Here is a 25,116-nt window from a genome sequence, read left to right on the forward strand (position 1 = left end):
CCGGTTCCACGTCTCAGATAGTGCTTGTTCTGTGGTGGAGGTGATTCAGTTTGAAACTTACGGCAGCCCGTGCACTTTTTAGTCATAATTTTATTCATTTGATTTGGTCCCTCCGGAGCCCAGAGTAGTGTCTTCTCTCGTGGAAAACAAACAATGACGTGCCCGATATCTTGAATGAATGCAACTGCGGCACCCTTGCTGATAAGGGTAGGACTCAGTCTCCCTGGAGCGCCAGCCTGGACTGGGGCACGGCGTTCCCACAGCCACCCGGCAGGCAGCGCATCAGAACTGGCCCCGCGAGCCTCCTTCCCTCCCGGGGCCCATATGCAGTGAGTCATATCGCAAGACTCCCAGCAAAGGAAACCAAAATACAGGTCGTGGCAGACGCCTCTTCCCAACCCTTGACGTGCTCTGCCAAGAAGACAGTTACCTGTTTCCTCACAGACCTATTTCCACCGTATTTCCAAGGACTCGACCACTGCCCCGCACACAGTGCAGACTTCTAGGCCCCCCTGAATCCCAGACAAGACTCTGTCCCACCTGCCACCAGGCGACTACAAGACCCGTCTTTCTAAAATGCAGGTATGACTGTACCTTGTGATCAGAGCCCACAGCTCTCCAATACATTGGCATCAACCGCAGGAGAGGCCGTGAAAGCCACAGAAACTTGCAGGCAGGGCCTTCCGCGTGGGGCCCTGCCTGCCGCTCCATGTTTTTGTCACTCCCTGCAAATTCCAACCCGCATGTCCAGTGACGGGAAAAATATCCTTGGTCTTCGCTACGACTTCTACTCAGTGCACATCTGCTCTCGCTGAATGCCACACTGAACTGTACTTACTGACTCCCAAATCTGCGTCTCCCGCTGGACCATCAGAGATTAAAGGGTCGGGAATGTGCCTTGGTACGTGCAGTGCCTAATCCAGAGACACGTTTGGGTTGAACTGGAAGTGGGTGTAGAGTCCTTAATGCTTGTCTTTGGTTTTACTCCTGCCATCTATGACCCTGACCTACAAACACAGTCGTGATGAGCGTCACTCTGCGTCTGTCTGAAAACAGACATGTCACGAGTTGTATACTCGTTGTGTAAACATATATAGCATGACTATATATCTACTTCAATTTCTAAGAGCGTGTTTGAAAGTTCTGTAGTTTCTGGAGGTAAAAACGTGTACCTTTAGGCTTGTGCAAGTTGTTTTCCTGTATAGAATTCAGAGCATTTTAAAGAAAAAGCTCACCCAGTCTTTAACTTCATGATCTACAGTGATGAACTGTCAACAATTCAGGATTGTTAGATGGCGATAATCCACCTCTATATTAACTCTCTTTGGACCAAAATATTAGTTTAAAAAAAAAAAACAACAAAACTTGAAATTATCCTCAATTACCATAAAACTGAAAGTGAAAATTTCTCTAAATAGAATATATTTCCCACTGTAAATTTAAATTATAAATAAATAAAAATACCAACAACCAAGTAGAAAATAGGTTTCCCTTAGTATTTGTATTTTAACACTGAAGGAAAATCCCAATAAATGTAGGATAATCTTGTGTTTTATTTTTCAAATATTTTCAAATTTAGCCTAAAACAATCTTTTTGATGTTACAATTGTTGGTAAGTTTTCTCTGATCCTACTTTTTAGAGGCATCCATCTAAAAAGATTTCTACATGCACCTGAAGGAGGATGCTGTTTAATTAACGATATATAACTTAGGTCATGATATATATGATGGTAATTGCCATAATTTATCAATCTCTTTTCATGGTTAGGCTGTGATTCTCTTGAAGGGAGGAAACATTCATTTTGTTTCCTTACAGCCGAACACAAACAAATACTCAACATTTATGGGTGGATAGGAGACTCCTCTTAGCCTAACACAGAAAAGAGTAGACGATTTAATATGTGAGAGGAATAATCCACAAAGTCTCCGCCTGACTAGACGAAAAACAAGCCAATGGTTTTCTATGAAGTCAGGTGAGTGTTTATACTATGTGAAAGTTTTACACTCTACAAGCAACAAAAGGAAAGGGAATAATTAATGCTGAACACATCAGATTGGACCCTCTTAAATACTGTTAACAATTACACACTTATGTCTCAGATTAAATTCACCTAAATCAACTCTAATGGCCCTTGAATCATGAGTCAACGACCTTTAGGGTAGAAAGTGCCAATATATGTTACAAAGCTTACTCTATTCAAAATTTTATGATCCTTTCTCAATGGCCTTCATTTAACTGTAAAATCATTTCTACTATTTATTTTAAAGATTTAATTTTCTTTTTAAATGATAAAAATGCTATGTAATTGTACTGCATCATTTAAATGTCTTTCAAAAAGCTTTCTTTTTTTTTAAAGTTTATTTATTTTGAAAGAAAGGGTGCATGAGTGTGAGTGGGGTAAGGGCAGGCAGAGAGAGAGAGAGAGAGAGAGAGAGAGAGAGAGAGAGAGAGAGAATCCCAAGTAGGCTCCATACTCAACGCAGGGCTTGAACCCATGAACCGAGAGGTCATGACCTGAGCCAAAACCAAGAGTCGGATGCTTAACCAACCAAGCCACCCAGGTGCCCCTCAAAAAGCATACTTTCTATCATGGTTTTTATTTTTAAATATTACAGCTTCACATATGATGACAATATATTGTATGTTATTATAATCAAGGTGCTATTTTGCACAAATTTTAGATTCCTATGACTAAAAGATAAAAGATGCTTCCAGAGTAAATGAAATCAAATACCAAAAATATAGATTACCTCTAGAACTGGTGCCCGCAAGAGTTTTCACAATAGAAGTCCTTTCAGCAGAAAACAATTTGATTCCAACGCTGAAGTTTGGGCAGAAGGTCTGGATTCTGGGTCAACATTTTTATGATTATTGAGAAGTCACATTACCTTTTATGTGTTTCAGTTCCAAATACTTTAACACAAGTAAAGTGCAGGAGATTATTCTTAAGTGCCCTCCAGGTTTTCGAAGTCATCGTTTAGGAAGAAAGACCACAATCCTACTGACTGCCTGGTTAACAGAAGACTTAATAAAAAGTGTAGAAAACTGGATTTGTGGGAGGAAGATGATACTTCATGGAGACATGTTATGATCTGAGAATGCAATCACTTGGGGCCTTGAGCTCCCAGAAGAAATCTCAAGGAAGACGATCTGATTTCCCACCGCCAAGTGCGTTGTGGGATTCCAACAGCCCACACCGCAGCATCATCGCGTCTGGGTCCTGCACAACGCAAGCAACACACAGCATGATCACCTTCACTCAGGTCCCTCAGCCCAAACAGCACGTATTCCCGAAGGATCTGGTCTCTGGTGCCCTGTTTCTGCGTCATTTAATTCAGCCTCGAACAGTTCCACTGAGGGAGGAAACGGAAGCCGGAGAGAGAGGTCACGGCGTATCAGCAAAACAGCCTGCAGACACTGTCCTCTTCCTGTCGGCCATTCGTGGCTGGAGCAGCCACGTGTCCAGCCGCACAGGGGTTTCCAGAAGTCCTCACAGAGCAGGAAGATGGACGCGCCCAGGCCTGGGGTGTCGCCCCTCCCGTGTCCCTCTCACCACACCAAGGTCTCTCCCCGTGCCTTTGAGTGCTGTTTACTTTGACGGCAGCTTCCACCTGGGCTCCCCTTTGTGACTCAGACTCTAGAGGTCCTGATTCTGGAATTTCTGCCCATGCTGATCCACCCCTCCCTTCCTTGTCCGCGTTGGGGGTTCAGGCACGACTATCGCCACGTGCATTCTTTCCCTGTGCTAATGACACATAGCCCCCCGGGGCTACACTCTGGGCAATAGAATCTGTGTCACAGACAGAGTAACAGAGCATTTAAAGAAAATGAGAATGACTTCTTTTGAAAGAAAAAAAAATACTCTTTAAAAAATAGAAAGAAAGAAAGAGAAAGTACTCTTTTAAAGAACCAAATCATCATTCCTAATGAAAGAAGCCGTTAGAACTTTGTGTGTGTCTTATATTTGCGAAGAATTTCAGTAGCTAGAACATCAGTAATGCAAGCTGAGTGTCTGATTAACTCCTTGTGGTCAAGGACACATATATTTAGTGTGATAAATATCCATTATTGTCTCACAGAGCAATACCAGAAAGTCTAATATCTATGAAAAAAAAACAGAAAAAAGGAAACCAATATGAGGCTCCATTCATAAATCATAATTAGCTCTCAAAGACCAATATATTTCGTTATGAATATAAATCTCGATAAGACAAAACTATGAAAATTTCATGACTTCAAAGCCTTCAATTAAAATGAAAATGACTTGTTTGAAATTTGATTTTTATGCGTACGACAGATAAAATACCAAAAAAGGCATGAAATATTGAAATCAACTTTAATAAGCCCTAAATTCAAATGACCAAAAGAAAATGAAATATACGGCATATGGCTCAACGAATGGGTTTTTAATCTAAATTTTTTAAAAAGGGGGCTTTAGTAATTGATTTTTTAATTAATACAACTGTCAAGAAAACCTCTTTTGAATCTCAATTGAATAACGTATTTTTTACTTCAAAATGCAGTACGAGGATGAGGATAACTCTACGCAGCATCTAGTGACTGTTCAACCGTCCTCTGAACTCGGGCTGGAAAAAGCTAAATCGAGCCTAGTGTAAATGTCAGAAATGTTTGCCTGGTCCGTGGAAAGTTTAAGTTGTACTTCTATGAACCCATATTCCATTCTTCCTTACCTTTTAGCCATAGTCGCCGCTTCAGCAACTGTCAAAATGTGGTGAAAATAAGACCACTACATTTAATTCGAGTTGGGGGAAGAAAAAGCACATCTCTTACCCTGGCAGAGCGGGGCGAGAGAATCCCACTGATACATGCCAACTGGGTTCCGTCTACAGGTCGCGTTGCTGTGGCCGATCATGCGATACCCAGGCTTGCAAAAATAATGCACTTGACTTCCAACCGCCCCCGTGGTCCTGTTGAAAATGCCTCCATTCTTCGGAGTGTGGGTCAGGCTGCAGTAGGGTGCTAGGGACACACAAACACACACAGATGTAAACAGATACATAGGCACTGCTGCAGTTCCCTCGGTGAGAGCGATATACACGAGGTATCTTTATTGTTTAAGTACCGGGAAATCAGCACCAATATGTCGACTTGGTCTAAAACACATCCCCAGATACCAAAGTCTGGCAAGGGTAAGGGTCTCATTCGTTGGCTGTGGGAATACAAAATGGCCACTTCAGAAGATGGTGGCAGTTCCTTACAAAACTAAAATTCTCTCGCTCAGAGAACTTAAAAATGTATGTGCACACATCCGAAAAACCCTACACATAAATGTTTACAGCAGCTTGATTCATAATTGCTGGAACTTGGAAGCAACCAAGGGGCCCTTCAGTAGGTGACAGATAAATAAACTGCGGTCCATCCGGACAATGGAATATTCTTCAGCAAAAAGAAATGAACCGTCAAGCCATGAAAAGACATGAAGGAACCTTAAATGCGTATCACTCCGTGAAAGAAGCCAGTTTGAAAAGGCTGCATACTGTGTGATCCCAACTATATGATCATCTGGAAAAGGCAAAATTGGAGAGAGACGCTAAAGAGTCAGTGGTTGCCAAGGGCCAAAGAGCAGGATGTATAAACAAGTGGAGAGTAGAAGATTTTTAGGGCAGTGAGACTACCATGTATGACACTGTAATGATGGATACACTCCAGGATACATTGGTCCACACCCACAGAACGTACAACACCAAGGGTGACCCTAACGTAAACCATGGACTCTGGGTGATAATGACATGTGTGCGTAGGTTCACTAATTGTAACAAATGCACCACGTGGTGGGGATTTGATAACGGTGGAGGCCTGCGTTGTGCTTGTAGGGGTAGGGGGTAGGTACGTGGGAAATGTCTGTATCATTTCCTCGGTTTTGCTATGTTACGAACCTAAAACTACTCTGAAAAAATAAAGTCTAAAAAAACAAACAAACAAAAACAAACAACAACGACAACAAAAACACAACAAATTCCCCAAAGCCCAGAGCCAAGGTTCGATCTCTTATTTTGAAGTTTAGATTGCGTGCAATTGCTACCCAGAGTGAAGGGAGATCTCGACTTTCTGGCTAAAATATTGTAAGGAAATACATGGAAAAATCAAGCTGAATTCCCTCACTCATCCTTTTAAAGCTAACCCACTTAAATCATATGTTTTTTTTCAATGTTTATTTATTTTTGGGACAGAGAGAGACAGAGCATGAACGGGGGAGGGGCAGAGAGAGAGGGAGACACAGAATCGGAAACAGGCTCCAGGCTCTGAGCCATCAGCCCAGAGCCCGACGCGGGGCTCGAACTCACGGACCGCGAGATCGTGACCTGGCTGAAGTCGGACGCTTAACCGACTGCGCCACCCAGGCGCCCCTAAAGCTAACCCACTTAAATAAGCTTACTGACCACCAGAATTAGAAATGGTAAGGTCCAGTACTGGCCACCTTATGTGAAACAAAACAATTCTCAAAAAAAAAAAAAAAGGAAAAGTATCCTTAAAATGGAGAAAATAGAAGGTTGTAACATTCTGCAATTAAAGCCATTAACTTTTTCCTTGTCACTGTGGCTAAGTGGGTCTTGTGCATTGCACGGTGACGTAGACATTAAGCTTCTTTCTAACATATTCTAACATATGGGATTCGAATACAATCTGAAGAAAATGCACTACTCCAGGTCAATAAAAATCTTACAAGAGCCTTAATCACCGCCTTTGAAGGAACTTTTTAAAAATGGAGGACAAGCATTTGTTAAAATAAAATAGTCTTACCTACACAGAATATAACATTTCGAAGGCTGAAGACTGACATCTTATTTATTCATTTAGAGAAAGAATGTGTTCTTACTCTTACAAGACCAGTTTCGTTGTGGCACATACTCCTACTAAGTCCCTTCAGATAAATTAAAACAATAAAATAAAGAAAGTAGTGAAGTTCTGGAAATGTGTTTCCTTTTGAGAGAAGAGGTTTAAATGTCCTCCTTCCCTGTGGGGGTTCCATAAAGAACACACATACAGGTCTGAATGCTTAATGTTGAACCTTTCCCTGGAAATAAATTCAGAAGCAACTTTTTGAAGGTTTTATATCATAGCGTTGCCCAGAAGCAATGTCTATGTGTCCAACCACGGTCCTGTGAGAAGCATCCTCAGAGAATATTCTCAGCTGGATGATTGTCTGAAATACCATTTCATTTTTTTTAAATGGACTCTTTTTTATTAAGTTAAAATTCACTAACTATTGTGAGAAACTTGTGATTCACTGCCCTATTTGCCATGCCGTTTTCCATGTCCTCCGTCGACACTAAATTTTGTAAGTTTTGAATCAACAGAGATGTTTATTTTAGAAAAGGAATAAGGCACCCTGGCCTTCAGCTGCAAAAACAAAACAAAACAAAACAAAAAGATAATTTATAGGAAGAAGGAGCAGACTGTAAAACCCTGTTCCAACGGTAGAGATGAGATAACATCTGAAATGTCCCTGAAGGGACAGGGAGACCTCAGAATTCATTGCACATTACCTGTGATTTTTGTCATAGTTCATTCTGTTAAGGGATATAATGCGCAAGGTTGTCTAACTCCGTAGAGTCTGAAAACTGTCCATTTTCTCTTCTCTTTACTATGTTTTTTTCTATTGCCAGACTCTCAAAATATCTCCTTTCCTCACTCACCTAGAACAAGATATAGAGGGGCCCCGGGGCAGTGGGCGGGGGGTGTAGAGCACCGAAAAGGGAAAGATTTGGGCATGAGGCCCTGCCTGTTTGATTCCTGGATATAGAAAGACATAATGTTCAATCACCAAACTCTGCTGGAAAATTAGGGAGGCATCCACTATGGGTGAAGACGGCAAGCTAGATATCTGGGGCTTCTGGATACATGAGAACCCAGTGTGCATCTTTATCCCAACAAGACGCTCACATGCTTCATTTAGTACAGAAGGCCCATTATTAACTGTGCACGGATGCAGCACACCTTACTGCACTGACTAGAGCCACCTTGCACAGCCCTTGCTTTGTCCTTTTTACTTTCAGTTTCAAGCTGTGTTGATCACTTGTATTGCTCCTGTGTCTGGATGACCAATACGTCACATGTGTGAGACAGAAGGAGGCTCAAGATACGATGTGTGGTCCTATTAAAGGCTGGCGCTCCCCGGCCCATGCTGCTATATTTCAGAGAAACGCTCATGTGATCGATCACTGCTCTAGAACCACTGGTGACGAACCCCTAGCAGAAGTAACTCAATCACCAAATCTGTGAAAATCATCTGTCAGGTGACATACCCACTGACAAAACAAAAAATTTACAGCCTTCTCTGAAATTCTCCATTTGCCTACTCCCCCAACACAGTTTAACAGAGAACTTATGGCTCAATAATGAATTAAAATATCCTTTGAAAGACAGAATTCAAGGTACAGTCCTATCACCATGCTACTAAGCAATCTGCCAGAGATAGGAGACAGGTGATGTTCACTATGATTTCCCCTGCACTGTCCATTTTTGCACATTGGAAATACATTCAGGCAATTCTAAAGGGCTCAGTGTTTAGTTTTCAAAACAAGGAACATGATGAGCACAAATCCTGTCAGTGCCCTAATACTCTCGTAACTCATTCCAGTGGAAGCAATTTCAACGGTGAGCTCTTTGTTAATAAGCATTTGGAGTAACTACTTGGAGAGAAAGGGGGAGAAACGGAGGTCTGGGGTGTGTTTTATTAAACTTCATAAAGGAAGAGAAAGACTTTCAGGCCCACTGTCCGCACATCAAGAGCCTTTTCGAATCTTGATACTTTTTTACGATTTCATATCTCCCAACAAAAGAGCTGAAATCTTAAACACTACCAAGACTTTTGGGGGCACCTGGGTGGCTCAGTTGGTTAAGTGCCCAACTCTTGACTTCAGCTCAGGTCATAATCTCATGGCTTATGAGCTCAAGCCCCACACTGGGCTCCGTGCTGACAGTGTGGAGCCTGCTTGGGATTCTCTGTCTCTGTCTCTCTCTCTTTCTGCCTCTCCCTGGCTTCCCTGCTCTACTTCTCTAAAAATAAACAGACTTAAAAAAAAACCAAACTACTATGACTTTTTGCTGTTCCCCCTTCAGGAGGTTTCTCAGCACTGACCATGTAAAATACCAACATAGGAATCAATAATCCTCTGGTGAATCATCGCTCAATTGAATGCGTCTAACGGGCTTCTTCCTTAGGGAAATGTACCTCAGTTATCACCATGGGATATGGTGGAGTGAGATAGTGAAAAAGGTGTACACTTTTTTCTTAGTAATTAAAATATATGAGGAATTTAAATTGTCTGTCTACTGCTTCGGTAGGACAGTATAAACATTAGGTATTAGGTCATATTACACGTGTATGCAGGATTTAGTGTACATAAATATATTGACTGACTTAATATGAAAAACATAGGCAGATAATCATTAAAATACATGGGTAAAGGACAAAATGATTTAAATGTTGACAAATAAATATATATATGCAAACATGTATTAATTTTGTAAGTGTTCATATACATATATATATGTGAATATAGTCTCCAAATATATAGAGATATACAGATATATAATCAGTAAAAAGACATGCTATTAAGAGATTATTACCACTTATAAAACTAGTAGCAATATGAATATCTCTTCCTGTTTGTTTCCTTAGCATTTAACCCTACTTTATTAGGGTTTATATTATAAATATAATTTTTATTTTATAATATTTATAATATTATATATAATATATTATAAATATAAATATAAATATTATATTATAATATTTATAATAATATAAATATAATATAATATAAAATATAATATAAACCCATTAGTTTATATTACATTACTTTATGTTTTAGAGGAAATGCCTTTGCCTTCCCTAATTCAATTCAAGGGTTTATGATTTTAGCAATAATCTTTAAAATATCACTCAACAAGGGGTGCCTGTGTGGCTTATTCGGTTACATGCCTGGTTTGGGCTCAGGTCACGATATCATGGTTCATGAGTTTGAGCCCCGCATCAGGCTCTCTGCTGTCAGCACAGAGCCTGCTTCGGATCCTCTGTCTCCCCGACTCTCTTCCCCTCCACCCTCTTAAAAATAAATAAAAATATAAAAACAATATTAATCAATAAATGGTTTGTTTTCCCAACTGTAGTTTAGAGATCTGTCTCTCTCAGAGCGGTTTCCCATCACATTGTTTCTATGGGAGTGAACTGTTCATCTTTGGGGATTAGGTTTACTTTACAAATCTCTAAATTAGTTTTTTTTTAACTAATGCAGATCACTTGTATTAAAAACACCTTTCTGCTAAACTAAACCTCACTTACTAACCTGTATATCGAATCTTGAATCCTTTCTTACTGGTTGCATGATCGGTGGACCAGCGGAGATATAACTGATTACTCCTGCTTGTAAAATTGGATTGTTCAGTGTGGTTCCCACTTAAGACCACTAACAGAGGACTTTGACCAGAAGAACCTAAATGAAACAGAAAGACAAAAAAAGTTCAGGTACGAGCTAGCACCTACAAAATGCAGACTACCTTTAGCTTTTTGACTAAAGTTATGGGTCCAAATGTACAATATACAGCTATTCATTTCCCAAACACAGAGTTTCAAATTAATAAAGCAGAAAATATATTCCCTGATTAAAAAACAAAAAGCAAGAGCCAATCAAAATACTTGCACATTTTTAACACATAACACATAGATCATATGAACCTTGCCTATAAAGCAGGAACGACTGAAATAAAAGTAATTTTTATCATCATTTGTATTGACAGTATGATAAGTGTACGGGGAAATAGAAACTTTCGTGCCATGATGCAGAAGTAGAATCACTTTGGAGAACAATTTGGTAACATCCAGGAAAACTGAGGATTTACTTATATTTCTATAAACTTCAGCACCTGTGCGCGAGTTTTATTTCCACAGGCAAACCTTTGTTCTGGTATTGTTCTGTATGGGGAAACCTACATCCTAACTAATACTTTGGAATTTTAGAAAAGAATTTAAAGTGCCATGGAAAGGAATGCTATACACATTTGAAATTAAATGAACTAGACAACAGGGATCAGCATAGATGATTCTTTAAACAGCATATTGATGACTAAAGAAATCTATTTGCAGATAAATATGATAGCAATTGTGTAAAAATTCCAAAGTGGACCGAAGATAGAGTATGTGTGTCTGTAGAGAGTTAGGAGATGATATAGATAGAGATACATAGTTAGATGACAGAGAGACAGAGAGACAGAGAGACAGACCGACAGATGGACAGACAGAGGTAGAGCATTAACCATAAAACATGGACAAGCATGTCCCCTCTTCACAATACCGTTTCCTGCTAGGAGAGGTACACGTGGTATTGGATATGGGCGGGGCCCCTAAATTCCTTTTTTTTAAATGTAATTTATTGTCAAATTGGTTTCCATACAGCACCCAGTGCTCATCCCAACAGGTGCCCTCCTCAATGCCCATCACCCACTTTCCCCTCTCCCCCACCCCCATCAACCCTCAGTTTGTTCTCAGTCCTTAAGAGTCTCTTATGGTTTGCCTCCCTCCCTCTCTGTAACTTTTTTTTCCTCCGTCCCCTCCCCCATGGTCTGCTGTTAAGTTTCTCAGGATCCACATAGGAGTGAAAACATATGGTACCTGTCTTTCTCTGCCTGACTTATTTCCCTAAGCATAATGCCCTCCAGTTCCATCCACGTTGCTACAAATGGCCAGATTTCATTCTTTCTCATTGCCAAGTAGTATTCCATTGTGTATATAAACCACAATTTCTTTATCCATTCATCAGTTGATGGACATTTAGGCTTTTTCCACAATTTGGCTATTGTTGAAAGTGCTGCTATAAACATTGGGGTACCAGTGCCCCTGTGCATCAGCACTCCTGTATCCCTTGGGTAAATTCCTAGCAGTGCTAGCTGGGTCATAGGGTAGATCTATTTGTAATTTTTTGAGGAACCTCCACACTGTTTTCCAGAGCGGCTGCACCAGTGTGCATTCCCACCAACAGTGCAAGAGGGTTCCCGTATCTCCACATCCTCTCCAGCATCTGTAGTCTCCCGATTTGTTCATTTCAGCCACTCTGACCGGTGTGAGGTGGTATGTCAGTGTGGTTTTCATTTGTATTTCTCTGATGAGGAGTGAAGCTGAGCATCTTTTCACGTGTCTGTTGGCCATCTGGATGTCTCCTTAGAGAAGTGTCTATTCATGTCTTCTGCCCTAAATTTCTTCGTACTCCTTGCCTCTTTAAAAAACCAGAGCCTAAGGTAACTTTGACAAAATCCTAAAATTAATTACATTAAGAAATGAGTCCATATGTGTATTTTTTCACCTTCTTGTACATTTGAAACAATTAAATTTTTTTTAACATTTATTCATTTTTGAGAGACAGAGAGAGACAAAGCATGAGTGGGGAAGGGGAAGAGAGAGAAGGAGACACAGAATCTGAAGCAGGCTCCAGGCTTCGAGCTGTCAGCTCAGAGCCCACCGCGGGGCTTGAACTCACGAACTGCAAGATTGTGACCTGAGCCAAAGCTGGACGCTCAACCGACTGAGCCACCCAGGCGCCCCACACATTTGAAATGTTTAAATATTCAAGAAACAAACTTACTATCTAACACATAGTTAATAGAAACAAGTGCAACTAGGTATTTATCCAAGGGATACAGGTATGCTGTTTCAAAGGGGCACATGCACCCCAATGTTTATAGCAGTGTTATCAACAACAGCCAAAGTATGGAGAGAGCCCAAATGTCCATCAAGGGATGAATGGATAAAGAAGAGATGGTATATATATACAATGGAGTATTATTCAGGAATCAAAAAGAATGAAATCTTGCCATTTGCAACTATGTGGATGGAACTAGAGGATATTATGCTAAGAGAAATTAGAGAAAAACAACTATCATATGATTTCGCTCATATGAGGACTTTAATATACAGAACAGATGAACATAAGGGAAGGGAAGCAAAAATAATATAAAAACAGGGAGGGGGACAAAACATGAGAGACTCATAAATACAGAAAACAAACAGAGGGTTACTGGAGGGGTTGTGGGAGGGGGGATAGGCTAAACGGGTAAGGGGCACTAAGGAATCTACTCCTGAAATCATTGTTGCACTATATGCTCACTAACTTGGATATAAATTTAAAACAATTAATTAAGTTAAGAAAAACAGAAACAAGTGCGGTACATTGTCAACCACCATTAGCCCTGCCGCCACGATACTTCCTGAGAGGAACTGCTCTATTGGATACAGAAGCTGTATTCCCACTTCCAGGGAGTCATCGACAACAATCCCTGCTGGTGAACTCACCGCCCCCTCATAGTCTGACGTCTCTGGCTCTTCTACATTGCGCGGCCCATTCCCAGGAAGCTCACTACGTACGAGTGGGAGAATGTGGCCCTCGCTGCTAGATGTAGTCCCCATCTCATCAGGTTACGTGACTCACTTTGAGATTTATGCAGCATCTTTATTTGTGCAAAGGGACTGAGAACCTACAACTTCACTTCTTGTGTAACTGCCAATCAGAGCAGTTAAAATTATTAAGAAGAAAAAAAAAACCTGTTATGAACTGAATTGTGTAACCCCAATGTATATGTTGAAGTCCTACCTGCCAGTACCTCAGAAGGTGACTGTGTTTGGAGATAATGACTTCAAAGAGAGAACTTTAAAGTTCAGGAAGGACACTGGAATGAGCCCTAATCTAATCTTATTGAAGTCCAAAGAGGACATGGGGACACAGACAGGCACGGGACGACCAGGGGAGGACCCAGGGAGAGACAGAGGCTATACGCCAAGAAGAGATGCACAGGAGAAACCAGCAGCGCCCCCACCTGGATCCCAGACCTCTCACCTCCAGGACCAGGAGACAATACATTTTTGCTGCTTAAGCCCCCCATCTGTGGTACTTTGTGATGACAGCCTTAGTCATCAAGTAGAAAAACCTAGCACATTAGAGATGAACAGGGCAGTGTTCAGTGTCACTAGAGCAAAGTCGGATCAGATAAAATGCTCCTTCTCAGTTTCCTGGAAGATGTCCCATAAAAGGATGACTGTATTTTAAAATTAAAGAAGACCGTAATGGGTTTGGGTGCTGGCTTTTTGTTGTTGCTGTTTAAAGGGATAATACATATTCTAAAATAAAATGACACTAGGAAATTCATGAAATTTTTTTTTATTTTATTATTTTTTTTTAATTTTTTTTTTCTCAACATTTATTTATTTTTGGGACAGAGAGAGACAGAGCATGAACGGGGGAGGGGCAGAGAGAGAGGGAGACACAGAATCGGAAACAAGCTCCAGGCTCTGAGCCATCAGCCCAGAGCCTGACGCGGGGCTCGAACTCACGGACCGCGAGATCGTGACCTGGCTGAAGTCGGACGCTTAACCGACTGTGCCACCCAGGCACCCCGGAAATTCATGAAATGTTAACATGTCACTTTGAATGACAGAACTCGAGTCAAGTTTCAGGCATTCTTAATCCAACATCTCATTCTTCCTCATTTTCTATCGGTTCTTCCTTCCTAACATGTAACAAGCTTTCTCAAGGAGTCTTCTTTAAAAAGTCACCTCCACAATCAGCACGTGGAGAAGAACACAGAGCCGCAAGGGAGAGCAGCAGTTTCCGTCACCAACATGGAAATGATGAAGGGTTTTACCAGTGAACACCCCAATCTTTATGTTGACACCTTTCTCAGTTGTGTTCTACAATGATTAAATCTTTTTATTTATTTCTTTAATTGAGGAATATCCATTATTGGAGCCACAGAAAGTAATATACTCCTGGGATAATGAAGCTTAAAATCAATATATTCAGCATATTTTTCACAACTCATGAGCCATAAAAGAGCCACTATCTTACAGAAGAAAGAGAGAGGGAAATAGAGATACAGAGAGATGCACTAAATATGACATTCAATGCAACAAAAAGGTCAACACTTAATAAAATCTTCATATAAAACTGTGTCCTTTCATCTTATAGTCAAATGTTTGAGACTAGAACAAACCTAACCACAGTTCTCGGGTAATTCTGTTAGCAGCAGCTTTGATATTATCTCTATTATGTACTTTGTGGTAATGGGTGTGCTCCATCCCTATTTTTGGGAGATCAAACTGTAAGCACCTAGGCACAGATACCGGTAATGAGGTTGTTGCTGTGGTTGGAAACGGAAGAAGCACCATCAGCTAAATTCCAATCCAACGACAGTGAGACAAGGGAACACGAACACACGTAAGGTAATTATGTCAGGATGTTAGTTACATCCAGCAATGGATTGGAATGTGTACACAAACACACACAGCCCCTGGAGTGGGGAATATGTACACACATATGCACACACACACACACACACACACACACTCACACACACAGCTCCTGGGTTGGGGAATATGTACACACACACACACACACACACACACACACAACCCCTGGAGCGGGGAATATGTACACACACATGCACACACACACATACAGCTCCTGGAGTGGGAAATATGTACACACACACACTCACACACACAGCTCCTGGATTGGGGAATATGTACACACACACACACACACACAACCCCTGGAGTGGGGAATATTTATACACACATGCACACACACACACACACACACACACAGCTCCTGGAGTGGGAAATATGTACACACACATGTGCGTGTGCGCACACACACACACAGCTCCTGGGTTGGGGAATATGTACACACACACACACACACACACACACACACACAACCCCTGGAGTGGGGAATATGTACACACACATGTGCGTGCAGACACACACACACACACAGCTCCTGGGTTGGGGAATATGTACACACACACACACACACACACACACAGCGCCTGGGTTGGGGAATATGTACACACACACACAGCCCCTGGAGTGGGGAATATGTACACACACACGTGTGCGCGCACACACACAGCTCCTGTGTTGGGGAATATGTACACACACACACACACACACACACACACACACACACACAGCGCCTGGGTTGGGGAATATGTACACACACACACACAGCCCCTGGAATGGGGAGTATGTACACACACATGTGCGCGCGCACACACACACACAGCCCCTGGAGTGGGTGCTCACCTACTCTAGTTTTGTCTCTCATCTAATTGGCCTCAGAATCGAGTTTACCTGGCTCCTTATTGACATCAGTTTTGTACCTGGCTAATAAATTACTTCTTTCCATCCTAAAGACGACAGAAGAAGCCTTCAGCAGTGCCTGTCTGTTTTAACAGACACCTAGAAAAAAACCTCTGAAAGTGAATGTGCTCTGCAGTCCTCTGTTTCCATGCACATAAGGATGAGTTTAATTTCCAATTAGTAGCTCACCATTTTAGGAATACAGAAGTTGATACTTGTGGTGTCCGTCCATATGAACAACTTGACTGTTAAGATTCATCAAGGAAGTAAAAGGCATAGGGACACACACGGAATCAATTACAGCAATTTTTTTTTTTTATTGAGTTGATTGTTATTTTACTGGACACATGACAAGTCCATCAAAACATGTCAAAGCCCTGTTTTTATGGACAGCCGTATTTGTACCTTGGTCTAATTTTATGGGCTGTGATAATACTTCTATGCAAAGAAAAATATTAACATCAGTTCCATTTCAAACTGACAATTCAACCACATACTACTTCTAAGCATGGCCTTGTTCTATTAATAAGTTTATTAGAATTGGGTAAAAACGTATGAGACTAGAGTTGAAAACAGTATTAACATTTGTTAAGTGTATTGTACTATTTTTTTAAAGATGGTACATCTAGAAATATCTGTGAGCCATTAGTTTTATATGTTTTTAGTAAAATAATCATTTAAATGGATTAATGTAACTTTAGCTCTTTTAAATATCCTAAAATATCTTCTGAATCCATAGAATACTTAGGGAAAAGGAGAGAGTTGCTTGGGGTCATCTACTGTAAATCTCCACGTTAAAGAATTAAATAATGGTTCAAGTTCATTCAGGACATTTTCAGAGTGCATCAGTAGCACATTAATTGCTTAAAAGTTGAATCATTAACAAAAATATTTTCATGTTCCACAATTGATCTCTGAGACCATACAAGTGCTAGAAGAATTCATTTTCGTTTGGGGGAGAGATAATTTAACCCAAAGATATACTAAACTCCTGTGTAACAAAAACATGATAATGGTGTTTTTATTACATTAAGAGAGATTACTGATATAAAAAAGAAAAGAAAGGAAACAAGAAACTTACCATCAAACACCTCCAGTGCATCAAACTGCTTTTCACTTTGAAATGTATCCACAAAGATGGTGATGTTATAGTTTGGTTCCACTTTAATACTCCATGAGCACGTCTGGGAGTTAAAATAGTTGCCTGGGTAACCTGGGCTGAGGATGACTCCAGAAGATTCTGTCCGGACTTCATTTGCTGGGCATTGCGCTAGTGAGAAAAATACCAGTAAAAATTTTCCTTAACAAAATGAACCTGACTTCCATAGGAGAGTTTCTATCCCTATATTTACAAGCCAATGGTGGCAGCGGGGGAGGGGGTGTGGAGCTATCCTACTGAGCTGTGACCAAATTTAATACAAGAGACAAACACAGCAGGAGAAAACCACTGAATAATGAGTAATTATTATTTATAATAATTATACCGACCTATAATTTAAATGAGAATTATATACACACGTATGTAATATATACGCCGATATACAAGGTGATTAGATAGATCGCATTTACCTCTTTAATAGATCAAAGAGATTAAGCCACTGACACCAGGGCAGCCAACTTTGATAAAGCGGTTGGTTGAAAGAAACCTGGACCCTGAAAGTTTTCTTTTTCTGGAAGTGGTGGCGAAGCACACCCTTGCCCCTGTTAACCTGTGTGAGTGAGGTGAGAAGCAGCCACACAGGAGTGGTTAAAACTACCATGTGCCTTTCGCTCTGTGACTGAATTGCCCACACACCTTCAACTGGGGCAGGGATCCTAGGATCCCATGTTTTCCCAACTCACCTTTTCTTTTTTTTTTTTTCAACGTTTATTTATTTTTGGGACAGAGAGAGACAGAGCATGAACGGGGGAGGGGCAGAGAGAGAGGGAGACACAGAATCGGAAACAGGCTCCAGGCTCCGAGCCATCAGCCCAGAGCCTGACGCGGGGCTCGAACTCACGGGCCGCGAGATCGTGACCTGGCTGAAGTCGGACGCTTAACCGACTGCGCCACCCAGGCGCCCCCCAACTCACCTTTTCAATGTAATATCGCAGAAACATTGTGCAATTATCTTCGGTTAACAGAAAATGATACTATTTATTTCTTCCTTTTAATATAATACTTTAATATAATTTAATACTTTTAATTTCATTTAGAATAGTAAATTTTAGGGGCACCTGGGTGAGTCATTCGGTTAAGTGGCTGACTTCGGCTCAGGTCACCATCTCACCGGTTGGTGAGTTCGAGCTCCGCGACGGGCTCTTTGCCAGCCTGGAGCCCGCTTCAGAGTCTGTGCCTCCCTCTCTCTCTGCCCCTCCCCGACCCACACTCTCTCTCTCTCTCAAATATAAACAAACAAACAAAAAAGGAATAGTAAATTTTACACATGTGATTTGACTTGTTGGGACTGTGATAAGAGATGAATGAGAAAGTTCTGGGCCGAAAGCCATACTGCATCTCTGGGTTGTTACAGGGTTGAGTACGAGTAGTGATTTGTAAAGGATGAATTTATCATAATGAATCAGTTATCAATTTATCTTTATGAACGAATCATTAAGATAGTGTGGGCACACTGAGCTGTGTGTCCCTTTTTCCCCTCCCGCTTTCCTTTTTGCTTTATTCAACTGCTTCCAGAGTCATTAAAATAAAACCGATCTGCACAGGTATGAACACACAGAAGAAACCGGTATCACAATCAGTAATTTATTTCAATGATATAAACACCGGTATTTCAATGATATAAACACCGGTATCACAATCAGTAATTTATTTCAATGATAATTTCATTATCTTCCAGAAATAGTTTATTTATACAATTATGGAGAAAACAATTTTTCTCTATTGATCATGGTTCACAAGTAAACAGAGGTAATAGCAAAACTATTTATAAAATTTTAAAAAGTTAAATGATCACCTTTTCCTTCATGAAAAAGAGATTTTGTCGGAGGAAATGTGTCTTATTTTTTGAATTATCTCCTTTCAATTAATCAAATTTATGTTATTAATTCATCCATTTCAAAATAAAGACATTTCACAACCTGACAGGCAAATCACATGTAATCTGTTTTGATTCCAGTAAGTGTCTGATAGAAGGGAACTTTTCCTTTTTTTATCTTTCATTTGTCTTAGTGTTCTTATTCTGTGTACCTTAAAATTTATAAAGTGTGTAGGCATAAGATCACCAAATGAAACATTTCATAGAACCCTTTTTTAAAGTCTATTTATTTTTGAGAGAGAGAGAGAGAGAGAGAGAGAGAGAGAGAGAGAGAGAAGCCCAAGCAGGCTCCATGCTGTCAGCACAGAACCTGATGCAGGGCTTGAACTCAAGAACAGTGAGATCATGACCTCAGCCAAAATCAAGAGTCAGACGCTTAACTGACTGAGCCACCCAGGTGCCCGAGAACCCTTTTAAATAAATAAGTATTTAGGTAGACTTTTAAGAATATGTGCAGTGTTAATTAATGGTAAGTTATATAAAAAACAATTCAAACCAAAACACTTAGCCTAAAGCAACTTAATTTAAAAAGTAATTTCTTGGGGCGCCTGGGTGGCGCAGTCGGTTAAGCGTCCGACTTCAGCCAGGTCACGATCTCGCGGTCCGTGAGTTCGAGCCCCGCGTCGGGCTCTGGGCTGATGGCTCGGAGCCTGGAGCCTGTTTCCGATTCTGTGTCTCCCTCTCTCTCTGCCCCTCCCCCGTTCATGCTCTGTCTCTCTCTGTCCCAAAAATAAATAAACGTTGAAAAAAAAATTAAAAAAAAAAAGTAATTTCTTCTGTGATAGTGGTAAGATCACCCTGTAAAATCTATTACGCCCTTTCAAAAATGAACACATTGGCATTTTTTAAAAGAACACATTAAAAAAACGGACTTTGTATCTGGGTGTGTATGTGCAGGGCTTGGAGGTTCAGAGTCTCCACAGATCAGCCTTGACTTTGCAGCGAGAGCCAGAGCTAGAGGCGAATGAAACTACTCTCAAGGGTTATAATCAGATGAACACATGCAAACGCTCTCCTTCAGTCTGAAGCACTACACGGGCAGGTGTTTCAAAGCCTGGAAGGGTTTGACCACCTGCCTGCCTCTTCCTGAGGAAAGATGTCATTCCAGTACCTTCCCTTCTGTGGTACGACCCGGGAGAAAGGTTTAGGCCAAGTCTCCTCTCTCTGATTTTATCCCGCCGCTATGGTCACTAGGCGACACTGGGCGGCAGATTGTCTAGGAGCAGACAATCCTCCCTAAGTTGCTGCCATCCACCCGGTGAGAGGACAGCCCTCCAGGGTTTGAAAGCTGGGAGTGGTGATAAGTCAGAAACAGAATCTTTAGCTTAGCTATTTTCATTCCTTTCATTCTCAAATCCTGCTTCTGTTTCTTAGGGAAGACACAATCAAAGTATAGGTGCAATTATTTGTTTCCTTTGTCTTACAACACTCAACATTTTCTTTTTTCCAGACATACATACTGTTTTAAAATGCACTTGAATATATCTCCCTGGGAGTTAACGTGTTTTTGATTCATTTGTTTCTCTGGCTCTTTCATATGAGCCTCTTCCTTCCTGTCCCTCGCTCGACATCCTTGCTGGGAGTTACACGCACCCACAGCGGGGAGTTTGGAGACGGAGGGGCTTTCCCAGGGCCTGGCTGTTCATTTCTAGATCAGCATTCACGCCTTACACACATCCCGCGTCTCTACCGTCTCCCCCGGGGATCCCTCCCACCACGGGAAGCATCTGTTTGAGGTTCCCATCAAAGATGCCTCTAAAAGAGCGCGCCTCCCTGAGAAGGTCCCCTGAGCTTTGAGCCAGCCCACCTCGGCGAGAAGCTATTCCTTCAGCTTATTTTTGAAGAAAAAGAAAATGTGAGGCTTAAAACCAAAGCATATTATTGAATGCATCTTGCGGGCCTTCAGCAAAAATAACACAGTCAAGCATTAGGCTTTGTAAATAATTAAAACTAATTCTTAAAAGCACCCGGAGGTCTCAGAGAATTGTAAACAGAGAACCCTATAAACAAGTGGGAAAGCTGTGACCCAGAGCCCTGGACAGGCATGTTCTGGTCTCCAGCTTTCCAACAAATGGTCATTATCTCAAGGACGCTGGTTGTCTTTAGCGTTCGTTGAAAATATAGGTTTCTGATTTCTTTGTAAGTGAATATTTTAAAAACTACGGATGGATTTGCACTGTCCACTGGCTGAAGCCACCCGATACTGAAGGCCTTTTAAAATGTGGCCCCATGTGTAGTTTTCAGCCCACTTAATGCCACTTCCCCAACACATCCTAAGAGCAAAGTGTTCTCCTTTCCTCCTCTTTCCTGGACACCCCACGTCCTCTCTTGTTTCCAGACCTTGGTTATTACTCCTTTTTGGTTTTTGAAGGGCTTTTCTTTCCTTAACGTGACTCTGTTGTAAAACTTATCTGGTCTTTGTCCCAGGTTCCTGGCACAGACCTTCAAAACCCTTGGCACTTCGTTCATGTTGAGCATGTCTTGGTCAGGATGAGCCCCTTTGGATTACACCTGAGTCTAGGCCAATAAGGCGACTTGGGATGGGTCCCTTGGTAGCCTCAGTATGGGGCTGGTCAGCAGAGAGAGCCAGTGATGAGTGGGCTGAAATTCCTGCCCCCCTCACAGACTTCCAGTAGGACCATGGGCTTGGGGTTCAGAGGAAGGGAGACTGGCCCTATAAAACCTCTTATATCCCAAATCCAGGGCCCAGATGCTCATGTGCTGAGAACCCCTTTCACCCTGCACCCCATACCTCTTCATCAGACTATTCATCTGTACCCTTTATTACATCCTTTAGAATATAAAGGAAAAATTTTTATTTTTATATTTATTACATCCTTTAGGACATAATTACACCCTAAAGGATACAGAATATAATTCTTTATGATATAAAAAAATATAACTGATGGGGTACCTGGGTGGCTCAGCAGGTTAAGTGTCCAACTTCAGCTCAGGTCACGATCTCACGGTACGTGAGTTCAAGCCCCACGCTGTGCTCTGTGCTGACAGCTCAGAGCCTGGAGTCTGCTTCGGATTCTGTGTCTCCCTCTCTCTCTGCCCCTCCCCTGCTTGTGCTCTGTATCTCTCTCTCTCTCTCAAAAATAAACATAAATATAATTTTATATATATATTTTATAAATAAATATATATAATGTATATATGTATATAATATATATAAATATATATGTGTATGTGTGTGCATATATATGTGTATGTATATATATATATATATATATATATATATACATATGTAAATAAATGACACATGTAAATAAATGTTTCCCTCAGTTACATGGGCTCTTCTAACACAGGGTAAAACCCAAAGAGGGACCATGAGTACTTCTGGCCCACAGCGGGTCACTAAGAAGCACAAGGGATAACCTGAATTTGTGACTGGCCTCGGGAGTGGGGACAGCCTTGTGGGACTAAGCCCTTACCCTGTGGGGTCTGACCCTGTCTCCAAGTAGAGTATCAGAATTGAGTTCAACTGTAGGATGTTCAGCCAGGGTCCGGGGCGAACAGGAGAATTGCCTGGTGGTCTTGGGAAAGATTCCAGATCCTCATGTAGTGTTTTCTAAACGAGGATTGGTATCCAACAGGGTATAATTTATCTGCATAGGATGCTACCTTTCAAGGAACAAGTTGCTCCCACTGTTCGTTCCCAAGGAAGAATCAATCACCCAAAAGGTGGTAATAATTTTCCAAGTGGAACTTCTAAAAGAAGGATGATGACATGTGAAGAAGAAGGACTTGTAACTAACACAATTTTCTATCAATAATTTATTGGGGGATTGCCCACCCCTCCCCTTGAGCCCAACCAACTGGTAGAAAGTACTGGAAGGAAGATTATCATTCAGTGATCAAGTATTTGATAAAAGACATCTGAGCCCCTATTTCCTTTATTTATTTACTTATTTTTTTAATAATGAGGATTTAGGGAACAGCAGCTAAGCTAACTCTCAGTCTGTTTTAAACAAATTTACTCCTGAATTGTAAGAGAAGAGAACTACACTGTCATCTGTAGTAATTGCTACGAGTTCGGTAGGGCGCGAGACCCTCTGGCCCGAGCTGGGAGAACGTGTCTTGTTAGCAGAATTCTCCCCGCAGACGGGTGCGAGAGCCAAGTAATTTAGAGAATGGTGTTCATGTTGTCCTGATTTACTCTGTTCCTGGACTGTCATGAATTAATTTCATTTAAATAAAAAGTAGGTTAATCTTGGAGGTAGCCAACATAATAAAGTAATTTCCCTTATTTTTGAAGTGCGTGTTAAATAAATATTTATGCCTTTCTTCACTAATCAACTAAGACCGTCCTTGCTTAAAGTCACCTCTGTTGAGAAATTTACGGCTCTGTTCGTTGGAATTAAAATGTGCCTTAAAAACACACAATGCACCTCCATTAATTTTTATATGAAATGGGAAAAAAATCCACCGTAGATGGTTTTTGCTGACGTAACATGGTACCGACACACTGATTTTTTTTCCAAGAAAATAATGACTCAGTCTCCTGACCCAGCACCCCATGCGGCCCAACTTTAAGGGAGGCACCCTTGAAGCAGAGTTTCAGCACCTCCCACAACTGGGTGGGTGTTTAAAGGGGTTTGCTCTCTGCCCACACCCACTGGCTCTCCCAGTGACACAATTTGGAAGTAATTTTTCTTTGAATTAATCTGAGGTATCATGGTTGTTGAAAGCTGCTTCATTCCAGATCTTCCTCAGATGATGGTGAAAATTGTTTTCCTCTCCCCAGGTGACTAGGATTCTACCTCATTCATAAGGAGAATGCAGGAAGTTAGTACCGCGTTCCACAAGAACCACACCACAGATGTGAGCACTTGTAAAATCGATACTAGCGCGGTACAAAGAAAGTTGCTTCTTACACGGCAAATAATTAACATTATGTAACACCTGGAATAATTTAATATTCTCCGCATCTTTACCGCAATCCCATAAATAAGGCAGACCGACCATCCTTGCACACGATGTCCAAGGGACTGATGATCCACCCAGGTCACTTGATGGGAGTCTGGACTGGGGCGCTGGGTATTCCCTTCCTAACTTTTGAGTGCTTCATTATCCCTAACGAATGATAGTGCTCAAATTCCTTGAAAGCAGGGAGGTCCCATTCTTTCAATGAATTGAATGTTTATTGTGATTTTCAAGTCACAAAATAAAACTATTCTAATTTGGAAAACGCTTCAACTTATTTATATATTTTTTCCAGTGTTTTTTCTGCCAATACTAGTTGAGAGTGGAGCCTTTCAAATATTTTGAAGTTTGTTTTTTATTTATTTTGGTGGGGCGGGGGAGGGAATCCCAAGCAGGCTCCGCACTGTCAGCACAGAGCCCGATGTGGTGCTGGATCCCAGAAACCATGAGATCGTACCCTGACCCCAGATCATGAGTTGGACACCTAACCGACTGAGCCACCCAGGAGCCCCTCAAATATTTTGAAAAGTGATCTAATTATACTGTCTGTTATTGCCTACAGTCTATGTATTTTAAAGACATGTGAATACATGAAACGGGTGCATTTATTGTATGCAACAAACATACATTTCAACATTTGTAAATTTTACACAAAATACGGTAAACACTAGATAATTTTATGCATGCTAACGTATTTAGAGGGAAGTGTGGCGATGCCTGTAGTTAGCCTTGAGATGCATCAAAAATAGCAGATACATTAATGGATGGATAAAAGGAAAACAGACATGTGACAAAGGATACATGGTAAATATTAATGGTGGACCCTTGGTGATAGGTATTCAGATGCTTATTTTTAAATTATTTCAACATTGCCAAATGTTCGAAAATTTTCTGATGAACTATTGGGAAAGACTTTGTGTTTGATAGGACTTTGATTTGTCTTTTAGAGATAGCTAAAAGAGAAAGGTAATTTTGATTGCAATGAGATCCTAACACAG

The 25,116-nt window shown here is 41.0% G+C and overlaps 1 protein-coding gene across 1 annotated transcript in view; it reads right to left on the reverse strand.

Moving 5' to 3' along the window:
• Window positions 1-25,116, reverse strand: part of CSMD1 (CUB and Sushi multiple domains 1) — a gene marked incomplete at its 5' end in the record, with an annotated part of 688,146 nt that overhangs the window by 128,155 nt on the left and 534,875 nt on the right. Inside the window, 3 exons of the mRNA XM_047855978.1 lie at window positions 4,793-4,981; window positions 10,315-10,461; window positions 17,236-17,424. Coding sequence (XP_047711934.1) covers window positions 4,793-4,981; window positions 10,315-10,461; window positions 17,236-17,424 — 525 coding nt within the window. The remainder of the gene's footprint in view (window positions 1-4,792; window positions 4,982-10,314; window positions 10,462-17,235; window positions 17,425-25,116) is intronic.

Source organism: Prionailurus viverrinus, chromosome B1 (assembly GCF_022837055.1).
Source record: "Prionailurus viverrinus isolate Anna chromosome B1, UM_Priviv_1.0, whole genome shotgun sequence".
In the NCBI taxonomy this organism is placed as follows: domain Eukaryota; kingdom Metazoa; phylum Chordata; class Mammalia; order Carnivora; family Felidae; genus Prionailurus; species Prionailurus viverrinus.